Source organism: Rissa tridactyla, chromosome 8, assembly GCF_028500815.1.
Source record: "Rissa tridactyla isolate bRisTri1 chromosome 8, bRisTri1.patW.cur.20221130, whole genome shotgun sequence".
Lineage (NCBI taxonomy): Eukaryota > Metazoa > Chordata > Aves > Charadriiformes > Laridae > Rissa > Rissa tridactyla.
In genome coordinates, this window is record NC_071473.1 from 17,630,582 (window position 1) to 17,653,622 (window position 23,041).

The following is a 23,041-nucleotide window of genomic DNA, read 5'->3' on the forward strand; positions in this document are numbered from 1 at the left end:
TCTCGGAGCACGGGGGCGTCACTGGGCACGGAGGACTCGGGGCATGGGGGTAACGGGGGTGTCGCCGGAGATGGGGGGGTCTCAGGGCACGGAGATACCGAGGGTATCACCAGAACTGGTGGGGGGGACTCGGAGCACAGCGGTACGGGGGGTGTCACAGGGTTTGGGGGTGACACCGGGAGTGGGGGGGTCTCAGAGCATGGGGGGAACAGGGGTGTCACCGGGACAGGAGGACTGTGAGCACGGGGTTACCGGGTCTGCCACTGGGCTCAGGGGTGACACCAGGACTGGGGGGATACTGAGAACGGGGGCAACACCGGAGCTTCGGGGACTTGGAGCACGGAGATACCAGGGGTGTCACCATGGCTGGGAGGCAGCTCTGGGGCATGGGGCGGGGCTCGAGACACGGAGATAACGGAGTCACTACGGGAGCTGGGAAGACTCAGGGGACAGTAATAATGGGGTCCTTACGGGGGCTTGGGGCACGGAGGTACTGGGGGTGTCACCGCGTCTGGTGGGGGCTTGGGGCACGGAGGTACTGAGGGTGTCACTGGCTTCGGGGCATGAGGGCAACACTGCGGCTGGGAGGACATGGAGATAATGGGGTGTCAACAGGGCAGGGGACCCTGGGACGTGGCTGCGTCAATGGGGTCCCCGGTACAGGGGGTAACGGGAGACGTCCGTGTGGGGGGACCGTCCCCCCGCCGATCCCAGTACCAGCAGCCTGGCAGCGTCCTTACCTGAACATCTTCAAGCACTTCCGCGTGGAGGAGTGGAAGCGCTCCGCCAGGGAGGGGGACGTGGCTGCCCTCACGGTAACGGGGACACCAGCGTCACGGGGCAGGGGACACGGGCTGGCAGTGCTGACCCCCCCCCATCACCCCTTTCTGTGGTTTCGGCAGGACGCAAGGTTGAAGGGAACTGTCTACCGGATCCGGGGCTCCATCCCCGCCAGCAACTACCTGCAGCTGCCCCGGACGGGGACGCAATCGCTGGGGCTGGCGGGGCGTTACCTCTACCTGCTCTTCAGGCCCATGCCCCGCAAGCACTTCGTCATCCACCTGGATGTCGCCACCCAGGTATGTGACATGGGGTGGCCTCGTTAAACCGCCCTCGTTAGCGTTGTGGCCAGATTGAAGGCTACCAGAGGGGGCAGTGGTCTGCTGCGCTTGGGGGTGCGGAAATCGGCTGGTCTTTGTTGCTGTTGGTGGGTTGCCCTGGGCTGGAGGTTTTTTCCATCCTGGTGGCATCTCCGCTGGGGACAGGGGACACGAGACACAGCCAAGCGTCTTCTCCTTTGTAGCATTTCCCTGCCGAGGCCACCAGGGTGACTAAAGCTCTGTGTGTGTGTCTTGTCTTCTCAGGAAAACCAGGTGGTTCGCATCTCTTTCTCCACCCTCTTTAAGGAGTTCAAATCCACGGCCACCTGGCTGCAGTTCCCCTTCCTCTGTGGGGCAGCCGAGGGCTCGCTGGGCGACGGCGCAGCCAGGCGCGGTGAGGAGCGCACGTGGGGCTGCTGGGCTGGCACATCACCCCTGAAACAACTTACTTTGAAATTGAGTTCAGAAGTTGACTCGATGCATTCGAGGAGGGCGAAGGGTGGTGGTCTGGAGCAGGAGACCCTCAGCAGCTGGAAGGTTGGGGCTGCAGCTCCCGGGAGGGATGTCCCCCATCCCTGTTCTTCCGAGCAGTGGGGTGCGGTGTCAGGCCGACGTTGAGTCCATGGAGGCAGCGGGGCTGCTTGTCTGTCCTTCCTCACCCCTGCGCCGCAGCCGCGAGTTTTCCCATCTCGGCACAGCCAAGCCAAACCTGTTGGAAATCTTGCCTGGGAAATACTTTTGACTTAGCCGCGTTAAATCTTGCAGCTCCCCTTCTGCGAGGTCCAAGGTCTGTAGCATTTTTTCCCTACCTTCTTTCTTGCCACTGTCCGCTCTCCTCCCCAGATCTCATGGGAGCCGCCCCCGCCGATGTGCGCTGGACCTGCCTGGTGCTGGACCTGCCCTCCATCCTCTCCCTCTACCTCAGCCGACGGTACAGCCACCTGAAGAGCGTCAAGCTCTGCTCCAACCTGCTGGTGAAAAACCTCTGCACGAGCGACTTGGTGTTCGACCCAGGTGAGGTGCTGAGACCTCGCGGAGGAGGGCTCTGCTTTCTCTTGTGACTGGGAGAGAACCCGTGGGGGGTTTGAAGTGGCTTCTCTCCCCCTCTGCTCCTCTCTGAGAAACCGCCTGCAGTGCTGCCTCCAGCTCTGGAGTCCTCAGCACAAGAAGGACACGGAGCTGTTGGAGCGGGCCCAGAGGAGGCCCCGGAGATGCTGGGAGGGCTGGAGCCCCTCTGCTGTGAGGACAGGCTGAGAGAGCTGGGGGGGTTCAGCCTGGAGAAGAGAAGGCTCCGGGGAGACCTTGGAGCCCCTTCCAGTCCCTAAAGGGGCTCCAGGAAAGCTGGGGAGGGACTCTGGAGCAGGGAGGGGAGCCATGGGACGAGGGGGAACGGTTTTACGCTGCAAGAGGGGAGATTGAGATGAGATCTGAGGAAGAAATTCTTGGCTGTGAGGGTGGTGAGCCCCTGTCCCAGGTTGCCCAGAGAAGCTGTGGCTGCCCCATCCCTGGAGGTGTTCAAGGCCAGAAAGGGCAAAATACTCTCTGCCACATTAAGTTTCTACGTGCGCTGGTGAATACAATCTCCCGACCTCTGGAGGAAATTGTCCTCTCATTTTCCAGCTGTAAAAGTGAACTGTAAGAGCAAGGTTAAATATCTTACCAAGGTTAGAAAATATTTTTCTGTGGAAACAAAATAAAGGTGTTACTAAGCCTCGCTTCTCTGAGACCTGTGCTTTGATCTGCTGGAAGAGCCTGTGGGGTTTTTTTGTCTCAGAAATCTTCCAAGGTACTTTATTTTATCCACCAGCTCAGTGTGGCAGAGATGCTTTGGTCAAAACCTTTGTTTCTGCCTTTCTTTTTTTTTTTTGGGCTGGAAATCTGCCCGTAGCAACTGGCCTGCTGGAAAGCATCAGTGAGGAGCAAGTTATGGCTGCTGCCTTCACATTCCTGAAACTTGTTATTTCGTAGAACCATAGAACGGGGATGGTTTCTCGAGGACTTTCGTGCGGTGACGAACGCATGAAGGAAGGAAGAGAAGAAAAAGAATAAAGAGCCTTAACACAAATCACGTGAAACTGCTGAATCACTGAGTGGAAAACTAAGCGAATCTTGGGCTAGGGGGACTTATAATTCATTATCAAGAATTTATGCTCTTGGGTCTTTTTTGCAGGTTGTGGGATTCGGGAATATTCCTGTGCAAAGGTGTGTTAGTTTGTCGCAGACCTCGGGGTTGTAATCTTTGCTTTTCAGGTGTTCTCAAAGAGGGAAGGCGTTTGTGCCCGGGTGATTTCAATCTGAAGCTCCACGGGCTTTGGAGAACTCGTTCACTTTATCTCCATCTCTCCGCTGCCAGGTGTGACCTTCTCCGAGGCCCGGCGAGCTGACCTGGCCTGCCGCGGGGTGGCTCCCATGCCACGGGAAATGGCTTTCCCCGTGCCCAGGGGACAGAAGTGGCACGACCTCTACGACTACATCAGGTACGGCTGCTCCCGAACCCACCGCGGCTCGGAGACCTCCCCGTTCCCCCGGGAAAGGCAACTTAAGAAATGACGGATCCGGACAAACCCTGGGGACTTGAGTGGACATATTTTGGTCATCCCAACTCCAGCGTTTAGGTGTCATTAAGACATCTACCCTGGTCTAAGCTTAATTGCTGACTGTCATGGTTTAACCCGAGCCGGCTCGTCCCTCTTTGCTCCCAGAAGGGTGGGGAGAAGAGGAAGGAAAGGAGGGGAAAGGGAGAAGGGAAAAAACCCGTGGGTTGAGATAAAGACAGTTTAATAGAACAATAATAGAAAAGGAAAATAATAATAATAGTAAAAGAATATCCAAGAGAAAAGTCTCTCTCAGCACCTGATAAATTGGTGAATTGGCACCGTCCCGAGCAGCGATGGGGATACTCCCAGCCCTGGCTAACCCTGTTTATATATTAAGCATGACATCTGCGATATGGAATATTCCACTGGCCATTCCATCGGTCTGCTGATACTTGTTCTTCTCTTGCTGGGCTTGCTCCCGTGGCTGGCTTAGCCTGTGTCGGTCATAAGTTGCAGCTCATCGCAGTCATCAGCCTGAAGCGCGCGGCACCGAGCTAACTCCTGGAAAGGAATAGTGTCGGTCAGACCTGGGAGATGCTTTAGCATCCCTACATTTGGGAGAAGAGGGGGGAAAATGGGGGAATCTTACAGGAGACAGTGAAGAGGCTATTGTGTAAGTTACCACGTGGGATTCCTGGGTGCCCGATGACGTGGCCCCTTCCTCTGGTTTTGCTCAGGTTCCCATCCGAGGGGTCCAAGCTGTCCTACGACTCCATCCAGAAGATTTGTCCTGGTCCTGCGGCAGGTGGGAAGGTTGGGGACAGCAGCCCCGGCTGTGCCACCCTGTGTGGATGCCTTGGGTTTCCGAAAAACCCCAACCCTTCTCCTCGTGTCACCCAGGTGGCCAAGTCTCAAAGGACCCCCAGCCGGTGACGCTCACCAAAGCAGTCCGTGACCGACTGTCCCTCATCCATCAGATAACCAGTCCCAAAGCTGTAAGTGCACCGTGGAGGAGGCTGCAGCTTCTTCCTTTCTGCCTCCTGTGGAGTTTTCCCCCACGTCTTGTCTTTGAGTGCCTTTATTTAGGACGTAGAAGCTGCTTGTTGTCATTCGCAGCTGATCCGGGCAGGTCAGACCCCTGGTCTGGGCACGGTCTGTTGACCCCAGCCCCGCAGTTAACGACTGGATGGTTCAGTCTGACACAGCACAGAGCAGAGACAAGATAAACGCCAAGTACCTCGTAATCTCCAGACATCTCTCCTCCCTGTCTCAGCTGAGGCAGCAAATAGTTGTGTCTTCAAATTATAGATAGGAAATGAGGGCTGGAGACTAAAGGACTTGCTGGGGTGCCCTCAGGGAGCAGAGCAGCATGTGGAGGTCCCGTTGCTGGGGCTGTGGGCAGCTGCCCTCACCCCTGGTTCCCCCTTCCCTGCTGGTGGCGATGGGCTTCTGGAGAGGGACTGGGGGAAGCCATCCCTCTCACGCTGTGGAGAGGGAGAAAACAAGGAGCAGGACTGCTTTGCTGTTCCTAACTGGGATGCACCGAGCTGGCTGGATCTCTCCTGGGGCTCTGTTTGCTGTCTGGAGGAGGTGAACTCTGCACGGACAACACTGGGGGCGTAGGGAAACTGGCTGGTACATGACCAAGCTACATACCGACAGGGATGCTCTCCCTCCGCGTTGCTTCATTCTTGCGTGTGGCGCTGAGGAGTCACTCTGCCTTGTGTGGAGGGTGGAAAGCACCGGGAGGAGGGCTGATCTCTGTCTGAGGCTTTGCTCTTTCTTAGATGCCACGTCGGCGCCCTGTAATTACGAGAAGCATCCCTGAGGTTCACCTGACAGCCCCAGGGTCTCCGGCAGCCGTGCCTGCTGGGGACCAGGAGCTGGAGAAGACCCAGAGACCGCACAGCGCAGGGGACATTGGGCAGTCAGCGGCAGTCGGTGACGGTGGCATCCATGTGTATGCTCACCAGAGGAGCGAGCGAACCATCCGAGCCACCCACACTGGCTCAGAGGAGGTGGGTGAAGCCAGAGGAGGTGGGTGAAGCACAGAGGAGTCACAGCCACCTGAGGGTGGCTTTGGGACACTTACGGCTGATGTTTGTGAGCCCAGCAGAGGGAATGCAAGATTCAGGCTGGAATTTCTGTTAATCCTATGGAGTCCTTTTGCTGCCGTTAGTTTTTCTGATTAGCAGTTCTCCTTTCCATTGGTATCTTACTTGCCTTGAATGAGGGACCCTGTGTTTGAATGCGCTGACCTTAAGCCAATAATGTCTGATTACTAATTTGTCCAGAGCGTGTACCGCAAGGGCCCTGGACCAGGCGTGCCATCCGGCAGAGAGGAGAGCACAGCCCTTCCCGCAGCAGCCGCCACTCTCTGGGCATCGCCGCGGCGCTGGGAAGGGCTGGGTGTAACCCCCCAGCCTGGGTGGGAGAGGTGCCGAACTCTGGGAAACCCCGGCTCCTCCTTCCTTCCAGATTTGACTTCTCCCATGTGAAATACTTCAGTACATCCCCTTAACGGGAGAGAAGGCAAAGGTGCTTTAGAGAGAAAGGAACAATGGGGATGGGGGGGTCCGTGGTCAGAGGACCTCAGTTCCTGCTCTAGGTGCAACGGTGCTGTCTGTTGGGCTTTTTTCCAGAGGCTTTTACCAGATCCCATCCTGAAGCTGAGAATGATTATTGGCTTTGGAGGCTGCAGCACCAAATGGGTCAGTAACTCGGACGGTTCGGGAAATTTACGTGTAATCACAGATTGATTTTTTTTATTTTTTATTTTTTTTTTTATTTTTGGAGGCGTTAAAGGCAGCTGAGTGCCACCCTCCCAGCACTTCTCGATGGGGAAAGTGACTCTGAAGCAGACGGGCTGCTGCGTGTGCATGGGTCTTCTGCCATTACGATGGTGAATTAGAAATGATGGGGGCCTTTTATATCTCATGGCTTCTGCGTTTTAACATGTTAAAATTTGAGCCACTTTGTAGGAGTCTGGAGAGGAAGGGCTGTGTTTTAGATTGTTTCCATGGGGCACTGTGCCTTGCAGGCACCTGGCTTGTGGTCTGTGTTAGGGTAAAGAAAGGGTCGTTTTGGTTCAGCCAGTTCAAGGATGATTTTCCATGTATCTGCTGTTCGTGTAGTAGAGATGATCGCTACGGTAAATCCACTGAATTAAGTAGGATGTTGTCTGGGCTCTTGGTTTTCCTTTGCGAGTTAGAAGAGTACTTGTACGGAAGAGCATCCTCTCACTTGCACACGTAGAGCAGATCTCCTGGTGAAGAACTCTGCAGGTCCAGCCTAGGACCTGCGGCACCTCCGGAGGATCTGCAGCCCCATCTCGGGGGATCTCATTCCCGTCTCGGTCCTGCAGGCGCTGTGGACTCGGAACAACGCTGCGGTGGTTTACCCCTGCCACGCTGTTATAGTCACCCTGCAGATCCAGACCGGGGAGCAGAGGTTCTTCATTGGACACACGGATAAGGTGAGCGTAACTCCTTACACAACAACGCTGTCCTTGTACCCGGGTGTATCCCCGGTCCCAGCTCTCCTCCGGAGCCTTGAACCCGACGCTTCCTGCAGGTGTCGGCGCTGGCCTTCAACGGGAACAGCACCTTGCTGGCTTCCGCGCAGGCTGGTCCCCTCAGTGTGGTGCGACTCTGGGACTTCCCGACGGGCACCTGCCTCTCCGTGTTTAAAACCCACGTCCGCTCCCTCTTGTCCCTGAGGTGGGTTTCAGCCTGGGTGCAGGGATGGGCGCAGGTGGGCTAAGCGTTGCAGCACGGCAGCTTTGTGCGTGATAAATCAGGGGTGAATTATAGCTCTCCTTCAGCCCCCCGCGTTTATCGCCGAGACCTGCTGGCAGCTGGCCCAGAAGAGCCGATACGCTGCCAGCTCCCTCCTGGGCTTATGCCTCGGGTCTTGCTCTCTCCCCATCCCCTGAACTTGTCTCCTTTTATTCCCCGTTGAGATGCACTCGGGGTAGAAGGAGCTGCATTTCACCAGGTGGCCTCTTCTTGCAGCTTCTCCTACAGCGGAGCCGTTCTGTGTGGCGTCGGAAAGGATGGGCATGGCAAAACGGTGAGAACTGAAACTCGGTGTTTGGAGTCTTCCCTGCCTTGCGAACAAGCAATGTGTGAGGTGGCTGTGCTCCAGATCACATAGTTATTTTGCAGACAAACCTCTGCTCTGGGCTTTCTTAGACAGGTTCTTCACTGTAGTCAGAGGGAGATCCCTTTCTCGTTAGCTGCTGAGAAAATACTTCCCTCCTACCCGCTGCCTGCGAGTGTTTGCATGCACGATCCTTGCCTGCAAGCAAACAAATCCTTTCGGAAGCAGCCCGAGAGACCTGCTCGGGTTGAGCTTTGGGGATGTTTCTTGTCCCTGCTGGAGTGGTGAAGGCGGCTGTGTGATTCTGCCTGCACCCTGTGGGGATCGCCGCAGGCTCGCGCACGGCGATGTCACCCGCCTCCGCAGCCGTTCCGGCCCACCGTGCTGCGGGTGACACGTGTTTGTGTGGTATTTTGAGTTGGAAGGCTTGCAAGCATGTAGCGGAGGAACCAGAATTGAAATGGGAGGCGCAGCACTGACTAGAGCCCAAAAAAACCCTTTTTTAATAGCATTTAGGGCATGATGCGAGGTTTAATCTTTCAGTTCTGAGCATCTCGGGCAACGCTGCTGGAAGGGAGTGAAGCTGCCACCCACTGATGTAGCTGGGGGATGACGCACATCCCACGTGTAACAGTCAAAAATAAAATTGTTTCGTGGGACGGGGGGTTTTGCTTTATCGGGGGAACTGTTTTCATCCCCTGCTCCCTTATTGACAACCCCCAGCAATTAGCTGTGCCGTTGCTGAGTACTGCCTGCAGGGAAAAAACAAACAGCGCTCTGGTTTTTTGCCTAGTTTTCAGTGGTCCGTGATTTGGGTGGGAGCTGGCGAGCTGGAACTGGGATCAATAAGGCAAAAATAGGATGGGAGAAGGATGGGGTGCTGGGGGGCTGGCTCGAAATGCCGCTCCCAGGGCGATGGGACCTCCGAGGTGATGCTGGGTCTGTTTTTAACGCTGTTCTGAAATGCAGAGGAACAAATTACCCGTGTTCCTTCACCCACCTCCTCCTTTACTTTTGGGGAAAGGGTTGGACTCTCGTGCCCCTCGTGATCATCACAAGCGGCATCAAAGTGCTGCGAGAGCCGGTGCAGCCAGACACGTGCAACCTCCAGCTCTCAGGGACTGGAGTACAGCTCTTCTGTCTTGGCAGACAGAGTTCCCACTCCTCTGTGGATTTTCTTTCCAAGTCTCAGCCCTGTTGCCAGGCAGCCCTGGGATTTAGAACCTATAATGACAGATGCCAGACAAGTATACTGCTATTAAGCTTTGCAAAGCTGTTGGACTGTCCTAAACCCTCTGTGCGAGAGGGTTGGTTGTTTTTTGTTTGTTTTTTTTTTTTTCAATTCTGTTATCAATACTTTGTGCCCAGCTCCGGAGCAGGCTCCCGGATGTGCAGCTGGTCACAGCTGTGATGAAAAGCTCTTTTGCTGCCAAGATTTCCACGTTTGAGCAGCTCTGCCATCGTGTCTTCTTGTTTCAGCTGGTGGTGGTGTGGAACGCTGCTCAGGTGACCCGTGGTGGAGAGGTGGCCGTGCTGGCCAAAGCGCACACGGATGTGGACATCCAGGCCTTAAAGATTGCCTTTTTTGATGATACCAGGTAGCGTGCAAAGAAAATAAATCAAAAACATTGGTTCTGGCATGGCTGAGGGGGGAATCGTGGTGCTGCAGCCATCTGGTTGCCATGCCTGTTCTCGGTCCTCGCTGTCAGGTGGTGGCCCTTGGGCCACTGACCTTTCAGCAGGGGCTTGGAGGGTCCTGCCCTGGTCCTCACGCAGTCTCTCCCGGGGCAGGATGGTGTCGTGCGGCCGGGACAACATCAGGCTGTGGCGAGTGCGGAGCGGAGCACTGCGCTCGTGTCCCATCAATCTGGGCGAGTACCATTCCCTGGAGTTCACCGACCTGGCCTTCGAGGAGGGGCACGCAGCCGAGCGGGAGCCAGAGGACCGCATGCTGTAAGGGGCTCCACCGTCACCCATCCGCAGGGCAGCCTGCCGGGAGGGAGCTCTGTCGCTCTTGGCTGCCTTAACATCCTCCTTTCCCCCTCCTCTGCAGGAGCATGGCATCTTGCTTGGGTTTTCCCTGCAAAATACACGTGCCTCCAGGAGCTGGGAGAAGCTCTCCCGTTCTCAGCACGCTTTGCTTCCCAAAAGAGATTTGCCTGCTTGCAGAGTAGACCAAGAAATGGGTCTTTCCTCTTGCCACACTGATGTTTTGCCCTATTTAGTGAATCTCTCCCCATCCTGAGGCTTGTGGTGGTTAGCTTTCTGTTGGCAGCAGGAGGAGTCTGGTACATAAGGACACGGAGCTGTTGGAGCGGGGCCAGAGGAGGCCCTGGAGATGCTGGGAGGGCTGGAGCCCCTCTGCTGTGAGGACAGGCTGAGAGAGCTGGGGGGGTTCAGCCTGGAGAAGAGAAGGCTCCGGGAAGACCTTGGAGCCCCTTCCAGTCCCTAAAGGGGGTCCAGGAAAGCTGGGGAGGGACTCTGGATCAGGGAGGGCAGCCATGGGACGAGGGGGAACAGTTTTACACTGCAAGAGGGGAGATTGAGATGAGATCTGAGGAAGAAATTGTTGGCTGTGAGGGTGGTGAGCCCCTGGCCCAGGTTGCCCAGAGAAGCTGTGGCTGCCCCATCCCTGGAGGTGTTCAAGGGCAGGTTGGAGGGGGCTTGGAGCAACCTGGTGTGGTGGGAGGTGTCCCTGCCCAGGGCAGGGGGTGGCACTGGGTGGTCTTCAAGGTCCCTTCTAACCCAAACCATTCTGTGATGCTCTTGCATATAGACACATGCTTTTTTTGTTATTTTATTTTAATCATCAAAGCCAGACCTTTGTTGCTACCACATACTGGTCCATAAAAGCGGAGCTGTCGGCTCAGCTGGCCCTGCCTTCCCCAGGGCTGCGTGTCCTGTGGCAGAGAGAGATTTCTTTCTGAAGTCTATGCCGAGCTTTTAGCTCTTTTGCTAAATAATGTTTCAAAGGGACGAGAAATAAAACAGGAAGCTCTGACTTGGTTGTAGATCTGTAGGGTGGCAAGGTGCCCTTGGCCACCTCGGTACCGCGAAGCAGAATTGCTTTCCATCGGGCAAAGAGTTTTAACGGATAAACCAAGGTGGGTTTTTACTAAACCACGCCGGCACAGCTGCTCTTCACCCTGGGGTCTGTCTCCTTTAACAGCTTCGTCTGCAGCAAGAGCGGCCACGTCCTGGAGGTGGACTACAAGAACGTCTGCGTGAGGACTGTGCGGCGGCTGCTGCCCGCCGAGTCCCGGGGCTGCCCGCGGCAGGACAAGGCAGGTAGGAGGATCTGCAGGCAGGGAGGAGGGCGCCAGCTAGCACCCCAACCATCCTCGGGGTCCCAAATGAATTCAAACAAATCCCTGGTTAAACCAAACCAGCTCTTTACCTACCGCTAAGGATTATTTTGGGTTGATTAGATAGATCGTTGCTAGCTATTTGCCTTTTAAGTGCCGCAAATAATCTTCCTCGGTGCGGCAAAGTATCGTTTTAAGAAAGGAATTTTAGCATTTTGAACGCTGATTGCACTTTCAGCGAAACACTACTTTTAGAAACATGAAACAAGGTCTTAATTTGCTGATGGGAATCTTAATGTAGAGATGGAAAAAGAGCTCAGCAGACCAACGAAAAAAGATGAATTTGGGGATTTTTTTTTCGTTATTCAGCCTGTGCAGAGTGTTTGGGAAATCTTTCTTGCTGTATACTAAGTAGTACAGCTTTCAGCTCTTCCATTAATTTTAACAGCGGGAAGAATTCACTTTCAAGTGTGATTGCTCTGATATCTTAAAATTTAGTGCATAGTTTGCTTTGGCCAAATTGAGCTAATTAATCCCAGGCATGCCCCTTTGGGAGGGAGGTATGTAGCTCCGGTTCTCACTTCATGGGCGAGAAAATGCCCAAGAGGAGGTGAATCGATGTCCTTGGGTGTCCTCCTGGTAGCAGTGCTGGCTCCTGCCAGTGCTTTGGCTTTACACCTGAATCAAAAAAAAAAATCCCAGTTTCTGTAGATGTGTATTCTTTCTCTCTTCTCACTATGCTGCAGAGAGGATTTGAGACAGGGTAATAAAAAGGTTTTGTATCTCGGGCGGTTAAGCTAGGAGATCCCTTGCCACAAGATCCTGTTAAGTCGAAAGTATGGCAGGCTTTAAAAAGCGGCAAGAATTTTCTGTGCTTGGCGAGAGTAAGCGGAGTCGCACGATGGTGAAGAGGGGTGCTGGAAAGGGACGGGGGCTGAGCGTGTTTGGAGTCCTGGGAAGGGCGAGCTGAGACTCCTCAGCCGACGCTGGCAGTCGCCATGGGCTTCCTGGCATCATCTTCTCGAGACTTCAGCCGCTGGTTGAACCCAAGAGACTCAGATCTTGGGTGGGGGAACGCTCAGTTTGCGTGTTTTTGTTTTTTTTTTGTTTCAAGTGTACAAAGTAGTGTTGGTTTTTGGGTTTTCAGGCCCCGGGATCGCTATAAACAGTATTAGCTTCTCTTCAACCTTCTGCGCCACGGGTTCAGAAGATGGCTACCTGCGGCTGTGGCCACTGGACTTCTCGGCTGTTGTCTTAGAGGCGGGTGAGTAGAGCTGGGACGGGTGCTTCTGAGCCCCACCTCTCCATCAGCCTGCTGCTGTGAAGCCAAAGCTCCACTGCCACGTCTCCTAAAGCAATTCATAGAATCATAGAATGGTTCGGGTTAGAAGGGACCTTAAAGATCGTCTAGTTCCAACCCCCCTGCCCTGGGGAGGCATGATTGCCCAAGGGCACACATGAATGAGGGCATCTTTTATGCCTGCTGTCCCTAGGAGTGGCTGGCTTGGAAGTCTTTTACTTCAACAACAATTATTCATGTTCATTCTTGTAACTTGCAGGAGAAAGGCAGGATCAGGTGGGTGAGAGCGGGCGCTCCGTCTCGATTTCTGTGCTCTTCTATCTGTGAAAAATTAGGGGAGAAGTCGAGCAGTTCACTATTTTTTGAAACAACCACCGTAGCAGCAGAGCCCGGGGACTTCTAGAAAGGGCTGAGACTAATTTGTCACTAAACTCAAACCTTGCAAGCATTTAGTCATGTGGGATGTTTGTACCTGCATGCGTTGCTTTCCCAAATGCGGATCTGGTTCGGTAGCTGTGCTCCAGCTGCTGCTGCTCCTTTTCCAGGGGGCTTTGCTGACTTGGGTGTCTTTCCCCAGAGCACGAGGCTCCGGTGAGTTCTGTCTGCATCAGCCCGGACAGCCGCAAAGTCTTGTGCACGACGGCTGCTGGGAATGTGGGTTACCTGGATATCCAGTCCCAGGGCTATAACACCCTCATGCGCTCTCACGAGGACTCCGTTCTGGCGTTCTCGGTGGAGGGGATTTGGAAGCAGATGGCAACGGTGTCTCAGGACAACACTATCCGAGTCTGGGACCTGGCCTCCATGCAGCAGGTAGGTGAGACGAGGGTCGACAGGTGTCTCACAGTTTATTAATAGTCTCCCTGGTCTCTATTTGGTCTAGTTACCAACACTCCACACTTCAGGAGCCCTTAAATGTCCTCCCTGAAGCATGGGTGGGGGGTACCATGGGCAAGAAATCCTTTGGAAGTGTGGAGTTCTGAGAGTTTTAGCTTAATGCGTGATTTGGCCTTAGCTTCTTTTCCTCCGCCTTTTGAATATTGCTTTTAACACAAAACATAATACCCAATTCCCGGGCTTTAGATCCACTCAGGCACGCTCAGATTTCTGTTGTGAGACCCACGGGGGAGGTCAGAGGCTGGTTGGTTGTTCGATGTGGCTGCCAGGTAGGGCTTTATCCAGCTTTGTGCCTGCGGTGTGTCTCTTCCCCGCAGCTGTACGACTTTACGGCCGCGGATGAAATGCCATGTGCTGTGGCCTTTCACCCTACCCAGCACGTCCTGGCCTGTGGCTTCGACAGCGGGATGGTGCGGACCTTCAGCTTGGCTGCCTCTGATCTGCTGGTGGAGCACAAGTAAGCGCTTGTAGTGGGAGCTGCACCAGTGGACGTATGGGTCTAACTGGGGCTGTCCTGGCAAGGAACCACATCCTGGCTTGTAGTGTGGCCAGCAGGACCGGGGCAGTGATCCTCCCCCTGTACTGGGCACTGGGGAGGCCCCACCTCGAATGCTGTGTCCAGTTTTGGGCCCTCAAGCCATGAAAGACACTGAGGTGCTGGAGCGTGTCCAGAGAAGGGCAACGGAGCTGGTGAGGGGTCTGGACCACAAGTCCTGTGAGGGGCGGCTGAGGGAGCTGGGGGTGTTCAGCCTGGAGAAGAGGAGGCTGAGGGGAGACCTTCTCGCTCTCTACAGCTCCCTGAAAGGAGGGGGTAGCCAGGGGGGGTCGGTCTCTTCTCACAAGGAACAGGCCATGGGACAAGAGGAAATGGCCTCAAGTTGTCCCAGGGGAGGTTTAGGATGGATTTTAGGAAAAACTGCTCCACTGAAAGGGTTGTCAAGCATTGGAACAGGCTGCCCAGGGCAGTGGTGGAGTCACCATCCCTGGAGGTATTTAAAAGCCGGGCAGACGTGGTGCTGAGGGACACGGGTTAGTGGTGGGTTTGGCAGTGTTGGGTTGATGGTTGGACTCGATGATCTTAAAAGTCCCTTGCAACCTAGATGATTCTATGATTCTGTGATAATCGTGGAGGTGGGAAAAGTGCTTTTCTGTAGCTTGACAACCCTCACATCCCAGCTGAGTGGTTTTCAGGCAGTGACAGCCTGCTGTGCCAAGGCTCTGGTGGTAAAAGTCCAACCTGCGAAGGCTGTGAGGGCTTTCTTTATGACTTCCCGGTGGACAGTTGGCCAACAGTAGGGAAGAGCTTGTCCTAGAGAGCAGCTGAACAGGGAGCCCTTGGGAACGTTGGCATGGGAAGCGGAGGATGCTCCAAAGGGAGAGAGAGCATGTCCCACCTGGGGACAGCTGTATTGCTGCGCTTGCTGCTCGGTTTTCCAAAAAGTTGGAGTGTTGATTGTCCTTGGAGCTGCAGGTGTGAGCATGGCGGGGTCCTCTGCCTGCCCCTGATTATTTTGCTCTGCTGGGTTCCTCACATTGCTACTGTTTTATGGGGTTTTATGTTTGTTCTCGTCTCCTTTTTCATGTTTTCTGCCTTCTTTCAGGCAGCACCGCACTGTGATCACTGGACTGACCTTCTCTCCAGATGGCAATTTCATGTTCAGCTGCTGTTTGCAGGGAACTCTGGCTCTTTACAGCTGTATGGCTCAGAAAAGCCACGTCCTGAGGGTCCTGGGTAAGATTTTGGGGTTCTGGGTTCTTTTTTTTTTTATTAGCACAGACATCCTAGCACCAAAGCCAAACCAAACTCAGCCTACTCGGAGAGGTATTTTCTGGGGAACCATCTGAGCTGTGTCATTTGTGTTTATACCGTCTGTGTGAGCAAACCCTGGTGACTGCCAACCCTTCCCTACCCGTCCTGCTTCAAATGCTCTCAGATTCCTCCGTGTTTTGATTTGGTGAACAGGCTGGAATGGCAGAGACCTGCCCTCGGAGCTGCAGGTGTGAGCACGGTGGGGTCCTCTGCCTGCCCCTGATTATTTTGCTCTGCTGGGTTCCTCTTGGGTTGCCCTTGCAGGTCTCTGGGTTCAATGGTGCATTGCCTAGAAGCGACGCAAGTGTAGAGTCTTCCTATTTATTCATGCCCAAGCCCCGAGTCTTTCCATTTTGTGGATGTGCAGTTTAATTTGTTTAAACTGGATCGTTTCCCTAATCGTGCCTGCAGCAGAGCTGCGCAAAGAGCCGTGCTAGTGAACGGAGAAGGTGGAGACCTGCAGGCAGGGGAAGCAGTGCAAGGGCAAAGCAGTTTTGAAACATTAATGTCATCTTTAATGTACGCCTTTGAAATGAGCTCTGGCAGCACAAACTTGGGCAGGGAAAGGGAGCTCCGTTATGCAATATTGTACAAAGAGAAGGATCCTGCCCCAAGAAACGTGCGGTTGAAGTAGGTGGAGAAGAAATAGGGGCTCGGAGAGATCGGGGAATTTGTCTAAAATCACCCAAGTTTTGGTGTCAGTGCTGCAGCTGGACTTTCACATTTTGACTCGGCTCTGAACCCGTGTTCTCTGCCTGGCTGTGTTCCAGGGACAGAACAGTGGCATTTGGGTAGTGGAATAAACGCAGAGAATTGCTGTGATTTCTGTGATGTTTAGACCTTTGGGTCTATCTGCCCACCGGCCTGACATCAGCATGGTGGGGTTTGGTGCTGACTTTGTTCTGCGCAGGGTTCAGACACCAAGGCTGCAGCTGAGATCTCGCATCCGTAGCTTCTTCTCACAGCTTCTTGTAACGTTAAAAAATAAACACTAAAATCAATTTTATTCCCTTGTCTTTGTCCTGCTCTCCTTGAAAACACCACACGTTCGGTCAGGAGACGAGACGTCTATCTAGACCTTGTCTTTGAGGTGGTTCACTGCACGCTTTGGCTGTTGCAGATCAAATTTGTAGCCTCTTCTACAACAGAGGTTGCTTCTTTCTCAGGCTGAGAAAGTTCTTTCTCAGTTCTTTCTCAGTTAACCCAGGGCTGATTCAGAGGCAGGAGACGCTGCAGCTACCGGTCAGCAGCAGCATCGCAGAGTGAGGTGGCTGCAGCACGGGCTTTGCTCCTCTCTTCACTCTCTCTTTTGCTCTGGTCCTCAGGTAACGTGGTGGTCCGGGATGCCGGGAGCGGTCCAGATGCCTTGGTGGTGAGCGGGGACAGCCGTCTCCTGGCCTTCGTGGGTCCCTCCAAGTACGTTGTGACGGTGATGGAGGCCTGCTCTTTAGATGAGGTACCCAGCGGGCTCCCCTCGTTCCTGGGGGAGGGTGCGGAGGGGAGCACATGCCACAGGGGAAATTCCCACAGACTCCATCAGATGAGACAGATCCAGGGCCTTGGGCACCAGCACTGCTGGAGAGGGCCCTGCCCTGCACAGCAAACGCTTGCTCAGGGTGCTTACAATGACGTTTGTTTTCCATTCTGCGAGATCGAAACAATAAAGTCGAGGTTTCTTCGTCTCCGGTCACCTCTAGAAAGATAATTTGGAGAACTCTTGTGTAGACCATCAGCTCCAGCTCCTTTTTGTGAGCCGCTCTCCTGGGCAGTAAGGACATTGCCTGGACCCTGCAGCCCCCCCCCACACCCTTCCTTCCTCTCAGTGGGAAGGGAAAGGTCTGGCGGGGGGTGGGGGGCTGTGAACCTCATGTTAGGAGAGCCACGAGAGCAATCCTCGAGCTTCTGCGGTATTTGCTCCAGGACGTTTGTTGAGTAGCTCCTTGTTTCGCAGCTGCTGAGGGTGGACATCAGCATCCTCGATTTGAACAGCACGGCCTTGGACTCGGCAGTGAGGGTCTGCTTTGCCCCGGCGCCTCGAGGCGAGCTCCTGGTGTCCACTTCTTCCAATAAAATCCTCGTGCTTGATGCAAAAACGGGACGGCTGGTGCGAGAGGTAGGACACTACGAAATTCGTGCACTGAGGTCTCGTGTCATGTGGGGCTTTGGCACTTCATGTCACTGTGGGAGGCTAAAGGAGAGATGAGCTCATCTTGGAGTTCACAGGCTTCAAAGAAAGATGGGTGGCAAGCGTGTAGCTACCCTGGTGTGGTCGACCTTGTTTTCTGTGCTGTCACACTCCTGTGCTCTTGCTGAAGCATAAGTAAGGATATGAAGTGGCTCAGTTAACGCTCCTGGTGCTGTTTCTTGTCCTCAGGTGTCTCCCGTGCACAAGCTGTCCTGTTCTTCCTTGGCGCTGAGCAAGGATGGCAGGTACCTGCTCACTGCCGGCGACAAAGTTATCAAAGTGTGGGACTATCGGATGCGCTTCGCTGTCAACTTCCAGGTACCGCCCACAAAGGGGAGGGAAGGGGGTTGGGATTGCATTTCTGAATACCTGGAGAAGAAAGCAGCAAATACCCTCTGTGTGACTTGGCCCGGTGTCCCCAGTCCCAGTTTGCCCAGCAGCCCTATTCCCATGTTGTAATAACGCCCGCCACCGAGCACGGGCTGGGGCTGCCAAAGTGAGACCCTCTGCGAAGGAGAGAGGTGAGTGTTCCCTCTGTGCTAGGGACAGAGCCACCCGGAAAAGAAAATGGCTTACCCGGGGTTTCAGAGGTATTGAGAGCTAGGATAAAACCTTGGGGGTTTTCAGCTTCTGCTTGTTTCTTCACACCAGTGCGTTGAAGGTCAGCCCCAGGTTGATCAGCCCAAGGTCTGAGCGCTGTAGGTGTGATGCTGGCCTCTGAGGGGATCTTCTGCGGAGCAGAGCAGACACCTGCCGAGCAGAGCAGACACTGGCTACGCGGGGCAGGGAGTGGAGTAACCACCATCCTGCTAGAAGAGGCGAGGTGATGGAGAAGTTCAAGGCATGCTCTTTTCCAGGTGTACATCGGGCACTCGGAGCCAGTGCGCCAGGTGGCCTTCACCCCAGACCAACGGCACGTCATCAGCGTTGGAGATGCCATCTTCCTCTGGGATTTCCTGGCTCTGCCTGCGGAGAGGTCACCCCGAGCCGAGTAAGCGCACCGTGCCGGGCAGTGCCTTCCCCTGCCGTGCGTTGCCTCCCCTGCCCCATCCCCTCGGGGTGTAACGCCGGTCCCTTTGCCTTTCCAGGGCTCCTTCCTCCGAGTCCGCTCTGCTGCCGGGAGCAGGTGAGTTTGCCTCCTCGCGTGAGTTGAGCTGGCCGGCAGGTTGGCAGCTCTTCACGGCAGGGGGTAAGGGTTGGGGGTTTTTGGTTCCTTCCCTCAGCGGGGCAGATAGCAAGGGGGCTAACCAGCTAATTAACCCCAAAGGACAGTCTTCAATTAACTAGCACCTCTCAGTGGGAGTCTGCCAAGGAGGGGATGTTCTGAGCAGAGCCGCTCTGGGTTTTTTGGCAGGTCTTTCAGCTCCTGCCTTCTGTCTTTCCCTGCCTCCATCTCTTCTGTCTTCTTTTTCCCTGCCCTCACTGTCCCTCTCTCTCTCTGTCTGTCCCTCCCTTTCTTGAAGGGCAGAGGAGAAGTGGCTTCTCCTGTGTTGGAAGAAGCTGGAGAAATGACCTTGGAGGTAACACCATCGATCAACTCAGGAGGATGCGAGGATCTAAGGGATGAAGGAAGTTGCACAAACCCTTTTCTCTTCACAGAAGGGAGCTCTGAGAAGCTAAAGGATGCCTCTGAGACACCTCGGCAGACAGTTCCTCTCCCCTTGTTGTCCTCACCACCCTGTCTGGACGTCAGCTCTGTCCACCAAGCGGGATGTCAAAGTAAGAGGAAACTGCATGCAGGAAAGGGGAAAACTCATCTTGTTTTAGGAGAAACTCCTTGCCTAGTTCAGCAGCACCCTTGGAGCCTTCCCTGCCATGAGCCCCGTCCTGCAGACTGGCGGCCCAGTTTGCGCTTTGCTTCCCCTCACTTGGACAAAGCCAGCCAGAGGTGTTGGGGTTCCGCACCACTTTATTCTCTGCTCTCCTGCATACACTAAGCTGCCGACACAGCTTCTTTGAGGGCTGTGGTAAATACCCTGCTGGACCTACCCAGGAGGAAATGTCTGCTTTGCCCTCCACCCTCACACAGACAGGCTGGTACACAGCGCAGGAGAACCACGCTGCCAGGATCAAAGAGTCGGTCGCACGTGATGAAGCAGTCCTGAAGGACACGGATGGCTCTGTCCTCCCACTAATTGTTTTCTTCAGGTATTTTCTCTGAGTCGGACAAAGAGGAGGAAGCAGGTCTGCCAGGCAGCAGCAGGATGGTGGCGAACGGAGATAAAGACGCCACGGTCCGTGTGGTGGAGTCGGTCAGAAGCGAGGAGCTGCTTGTTGTGAGGCCCAAAGTGGGGCGGGAGAGCTCGAGGTCTCCTGGAGAATCGGCAAACGGTAAATCAGGGGTATTCCCACCTTGTACAGAGCTTGGCTCCTTAGGGGCACAACGTGCACAGGCCTGCATGGCAGCTTGGTCTATCCCTGAAAAATAAAGATCATTATTAACATAGTATAGATAGACCCAGACACGTGCTCTGAGTTGTGAGATGAAGGGCCCCAACGTGTTCCTTGAGTCCTCAGCACAGGAAAGACATGGAGCTGTAGGAATGGGTCCAGCAGAGGGCCACAAAGATGCTGGGAGGGCTGGAGCCCCTCTGCTGTGAGGACAGGCTGAGAGAGCTGGGGGGGTTCAGCCTGGAGAAGAGAAGGCTCCGGGGAGACCTTGGAGCCCCTTCCAGTCCCTAAAGGGGCTCCAGGAAAGCTGGGGAGGGACTCTGGATCAGGGAGGGCAGCCATGGGACGAGGGGGAATGGTTTTAAAGTGGAAGAGGGGAGACTGAGGTGAGATCTGAGGAAGAAATTCTTGGCTGTGAGGGTGGTGAGCCCCTGGCCCAGAGAAGCTGTGGCTGCCCCATCCCTGGAGGTGTTCAAGGGCAGGTTGGAGGGGGCTTGGAGCAACGTGGTGTGGTGGGAGGTGTCCCTGCCCAGGGCAGGGGGTGGCACTGGGTGGGCTTTAAGGTCCCTTCCAACCCAAGCCATTCTATGATTTACTAAGGGAAGTCAGTATCGAGGGGAAACTCGCGTTGGTCCCCTGGCTCTTTCCCTCCTGCTGTTTCTAGGGACACCAGAAGCCCCTCTTCAGCTTGGAACCATTATCATTTCTAAGTGGCATGTTCTATTAAACCCGTCTGAAATTAAAGCTCCCGATGTCTCTATTAATAGATGCACGGCCTCAAAACTGCAGCAGTTTGTGGCGAGCTGCCAGAAGCAGGCAGCTGCCAGCACTCAGCCCCAGGCAGCGCTGGTTGGAAAGCTTCAACATAAAACTATGTCTCTGCCACTCTCGTTAAAGACCTTTTTCTAGCTGTGTGGCTTGTGCTTTCGCAGCCATGCCAAGGGCACACCACGTGGATGCCCTTAGGCTCTTTGCAGTGTGGTGGGGATGATGGGGGGGAGATGGATTTTCCTCCTTTGCTCCTGGAAAGTTGGTGCTTTTCCTATGGAAAGTCGTGTAGGAGCGTGTGTGACGCCACAGCATGAGTTTTGCCTTGTACGTAGCTGCTGGTCCCGAACTATTCCCAGGAACAGCATCCCATCGAGACTGTTTTCTACTTTCCGTGGCAGAACCCAGAAAGGAGACCAAAAGTCCCAAGTCCCAGTGCTCTGTCCGCCCAGATTCCTACCGGCATTTCACTCCTCGCTTTAAGGCATCGGTGCTCCCCCAGGTGAGAGTTCTGCCAGGGCTGGTTCCTTGGGCAGGTGATGAATGGGCAAAAATGGCAAATTTTCCAAAATATTTCCATTTTCTTCTCTCCTTGAATGCAGTTTGTCAGGGATGGCTGACACAGGAGAAGGCCGTGCCGCCATCCAGAAAGACCTGGACAGGCTGCAGAGTTGGGCAGAGAGAAACCTTATGAAATTCAATAAGGGCAAGTGCAGGGTGCTGCACCTGGGGAGGAATAACCCCCCGCACCAGGACAGGTTGGGGGTGACCTGCTGGAGAGCAGCTTGGTGGAAAGAGGCCTGGGAGTCCTGGGGGACAACAGGATGCCCATGAGCCAGCAATGGGCCCTGGTGGCCAAGAAGGCCAATGGCATCCTGGGGGGCATCAGGAAGAGCATGGCCAGCGTGTCGAGGGAGGTCATCCTCCCCCTCTGCCCTGGGGAGGCCACATCTGGAGTGCTGGGTCCAGTTCTGGGCTCCCCAGTTCAAGAGGGACAGGGAATTGCTGGAGAGGGGACAGCAAAGGGCTACCAAGATGCTGAGGGGACTGGAACACCTCTCTTATGAAGAAAGGCTGAGGGATTTGGGTCTCTTCAGTCTGGAAAAAAGATGACTGAGGGGGGATCTTATCAACGCTTACAAATACTGAAAGGGTGGGTGTCAGGAGGATGGGGCCAGGCTCTTTTCAGTGGTGCCCAGGGACAGGACAAGGGGTAACGGGCACAAACTTGAGCATAGGAAGTTCCACCTAACCATGAGGAGGAACTTCTTTGCTGTGAGGGTGGCAGAGCCCTGGCACAGGCTGCCCAGAGAGGTGGTGGAGTCTCCGTCTCTGGAGACATTCCAAACCCGCCTGGATGCGTTCCTGTGCCACCTGCTCTGGGTGACCCTGCTCTGGCAGGGGGTTGGACTGGATGATCTCCAGAGGTCCCTTCCAACCCGACCATTCTGTGATTCTGTGAAATACACCCCAGGGCCTGATGTTCAATTAGAAACCCTTAACATTAGTCCTCCTCTCTTCTCCACAGGCAGCTCTTTCCAGACTAGTAAAAAGTGAGTTGTGATCAACTCTTTTTCTGTTCAGCAAATCTGCATACGTTTTTATTCAAAAGAAATGGAAATGGCATGCACTATTGAAAGCGAAAGACGAGTGAGCAATGGAGTGATTCATCACGCACCCATATTTGCGAGCAGATGCGTTGGCAGAGCAGGCTGGGGAAGGCAATCCATTGAGCGTAGTGAAGATAGTCAAGGCACAGCTCTCGCTCTGTTAACAAACACAGCAATAATAAAACAGAAACTTAACTCAACATTTTCCTAAGCTCTGCTCTTTGCGGTGCTGGGAGAAAAGCTACATTCAGCTTGCACCTTCAGTTCTCTCCCCTGTCCCTCCACCTGGTAGCATTTTTTCCCCCTCTGCTGTCTTCCTATTGGAATATCTCCATCCCCAAGTCAGCAAAACCCATTGAACTCTTTCCCAGCACGACCAGCAGCTGCTCATCGGTTGGGCAGTCGCTGCCAGCCTGTTTTGTGCCCCATCTGAAAGCATCTGCGCCTGGTTTTGCTGGTGCGGTTTCTCTTTTATAAGCGTGCGCTTTGGTATTCATCCGGTGATGCGTTGAATTCGAATTGCGTGAATATTGGCAGGATTTGCGCACTCTGTGTGTGTGTGAGTACGCGTCTGGGCCTGCACACACGCTTTTTCTGACGTGGGTGTTGAATGTACCTGACCGGGTTATCCTTCTAGAGCTTATTTTAAGCCAGTGTCTGTATTTCTTGCAGAATTTCTTATCTCCTCCAGCTGGCAGTGAATTCTTCAAGCTGAAAGGAGTGATTGGCTACAACGGGAACGGCAGAGGGAATATGGTGTGGAACCCGGACACAGGTACCACCGGGAAGGCTCTGGAGGGGCGGGAGGTGTGTGTACCGAGCCAAGGTTATGATCTTGTAGCTGTTGGGTTGGGATCTTCACTTTAACACAGGGGTTCTTTGTGTTGGTAAAGTCCAATTCTTTGCTATTGGTAACTATTAGTTGATACAGGCAGACTCAAGCTTCAGTTTTTGAGTGGACAGAGCAGAAGGGAAAGCTCTCCCAAAGGCCATCTTACCTCCTTTCTCCAGGCCGGAGTGATGCCCAACAGCTTTGC

General features: G+C 54.4%; 1 protein-coding gene across 8 annotated transcripts in view; it reads left to right on the top strand.

Annotated features, from left to right (window-relative positions):
- Positions 1 to 23,041, top strand: part of WDR90 (WD repeat domain 90) — a 33,806-nt gene that overhangs the window by 648 nt on the left and 10,117 nt on the right. For 2 of the 8 annotated variants that reach the window (XM_054211017.1, XM_054211025.1), the window contains exons 1-29: positions 235 to 815; positions 903 to 1,079; positions 1,365 to 1,494; positions 1,944 to 2,114; positions 3,454 to 3,577; positions 4,375 to 4,442; positions 4,538 to 4,632; positions 5,425 to 5,655; positions 6,280 to 6,348; positions 7,002 to 7,112; positions 7,211 to 7,356; positions 7,651 to 7,708; positions 9,218 to 9,336; positions 9,530 to 9,691; positions 10,908 to 11,026; positions 12,191 to 12,307; positions 12,921 to 13,156; positions 13,558 to 13,697; positions 14,842 to 14,972; positions 16,376 to 16,506; positions 17,002 to 17,163; positions 17,425 to 17,553; positions 18,093 to 18,226; positions 18,324 to 18,361; positions 18,699 to 18,755; positions 18,835 to 18,954; positions 19,384 to 19,566; positions 20,796 to 20,896; positions 22,677 to 22,779. In XM_054211017.1, coding sequence (XP_054066992.1) covers positions 564 to 815; positions 903 to 1,079; positions 1,365 to 1,494; positions 1,944 to 2,114; positions 3,454 to 3,577; positions 4,375 to 4,442; positions 4,538 to 4,632; positions 5,425 to 5,655; positions 6,280 to 6,348; positions 7,002 to 7,112; positions 7,211 to 7,356; positions 7,651 to 7,708; positions 9,218 to 9,336; positions 9,530 to 9,691; positions 10,908 to 11,026; positions 12,191 to 12,307; positions 12,921 to 13,156; positions 13,558 to 13,697; positions 14,842 to 14,972; positions 16,376 to 16,506; positions 17,002 to 17,163; positions 17,425 to 17,553; positions 18,093 to 18,226; positions 18,324 to 18,361; positions 18,699 to 18,755; positions 18,835 to 18,954; positions 19,384 to 19,566; positions 20,796 to 20,896; positions 22,677 to 22,779 — 3,814 coding nt within the window. In that variant the 5' untranslated portion in view covers positions 235 to 563. Of the gene's footprint in view, positions 1 to 234; positions 816 to 902; positions 1,080 to 1,364; positions 1,495 to 1,943; positions 2,115 to 3,453; positions 3,578 to 4,374; positions 4,443 to 4,537; positions 4,633 to 5,424; positions 5,656 to 6,279; positions 6,349 to 7,001; positions 7,113 to 7,210; positions 7,357 to 7,650; positions 7,709 to 9,217; positions 9,337 to 9,529; positions 9,692 to 10,907; positions 11,027 to 12,190; positions 12,308 to 12,920; positions 13,157 to 13,557; positions 13,698 to 14,841; positions 14,973 to 16,375; positions 16,507 to 17,001; positions 17,164 to 17,424; positions 17,554 to 18,092; positions 18,227 to 18,323; positions 18,362 to 18,698; positions 18,756 to 18,834; positions 18,955 to 19,383; positions 19,567 to 20,795; positions 20,897 to 22,676; positions 22,780 to 23,041 lie in introns of those variants that run through there. The other 6 variants (XM_054211021.1, XM_054211023.1, XM_054211022.1 and 3 more) reach the window with 6 other exon arrangements.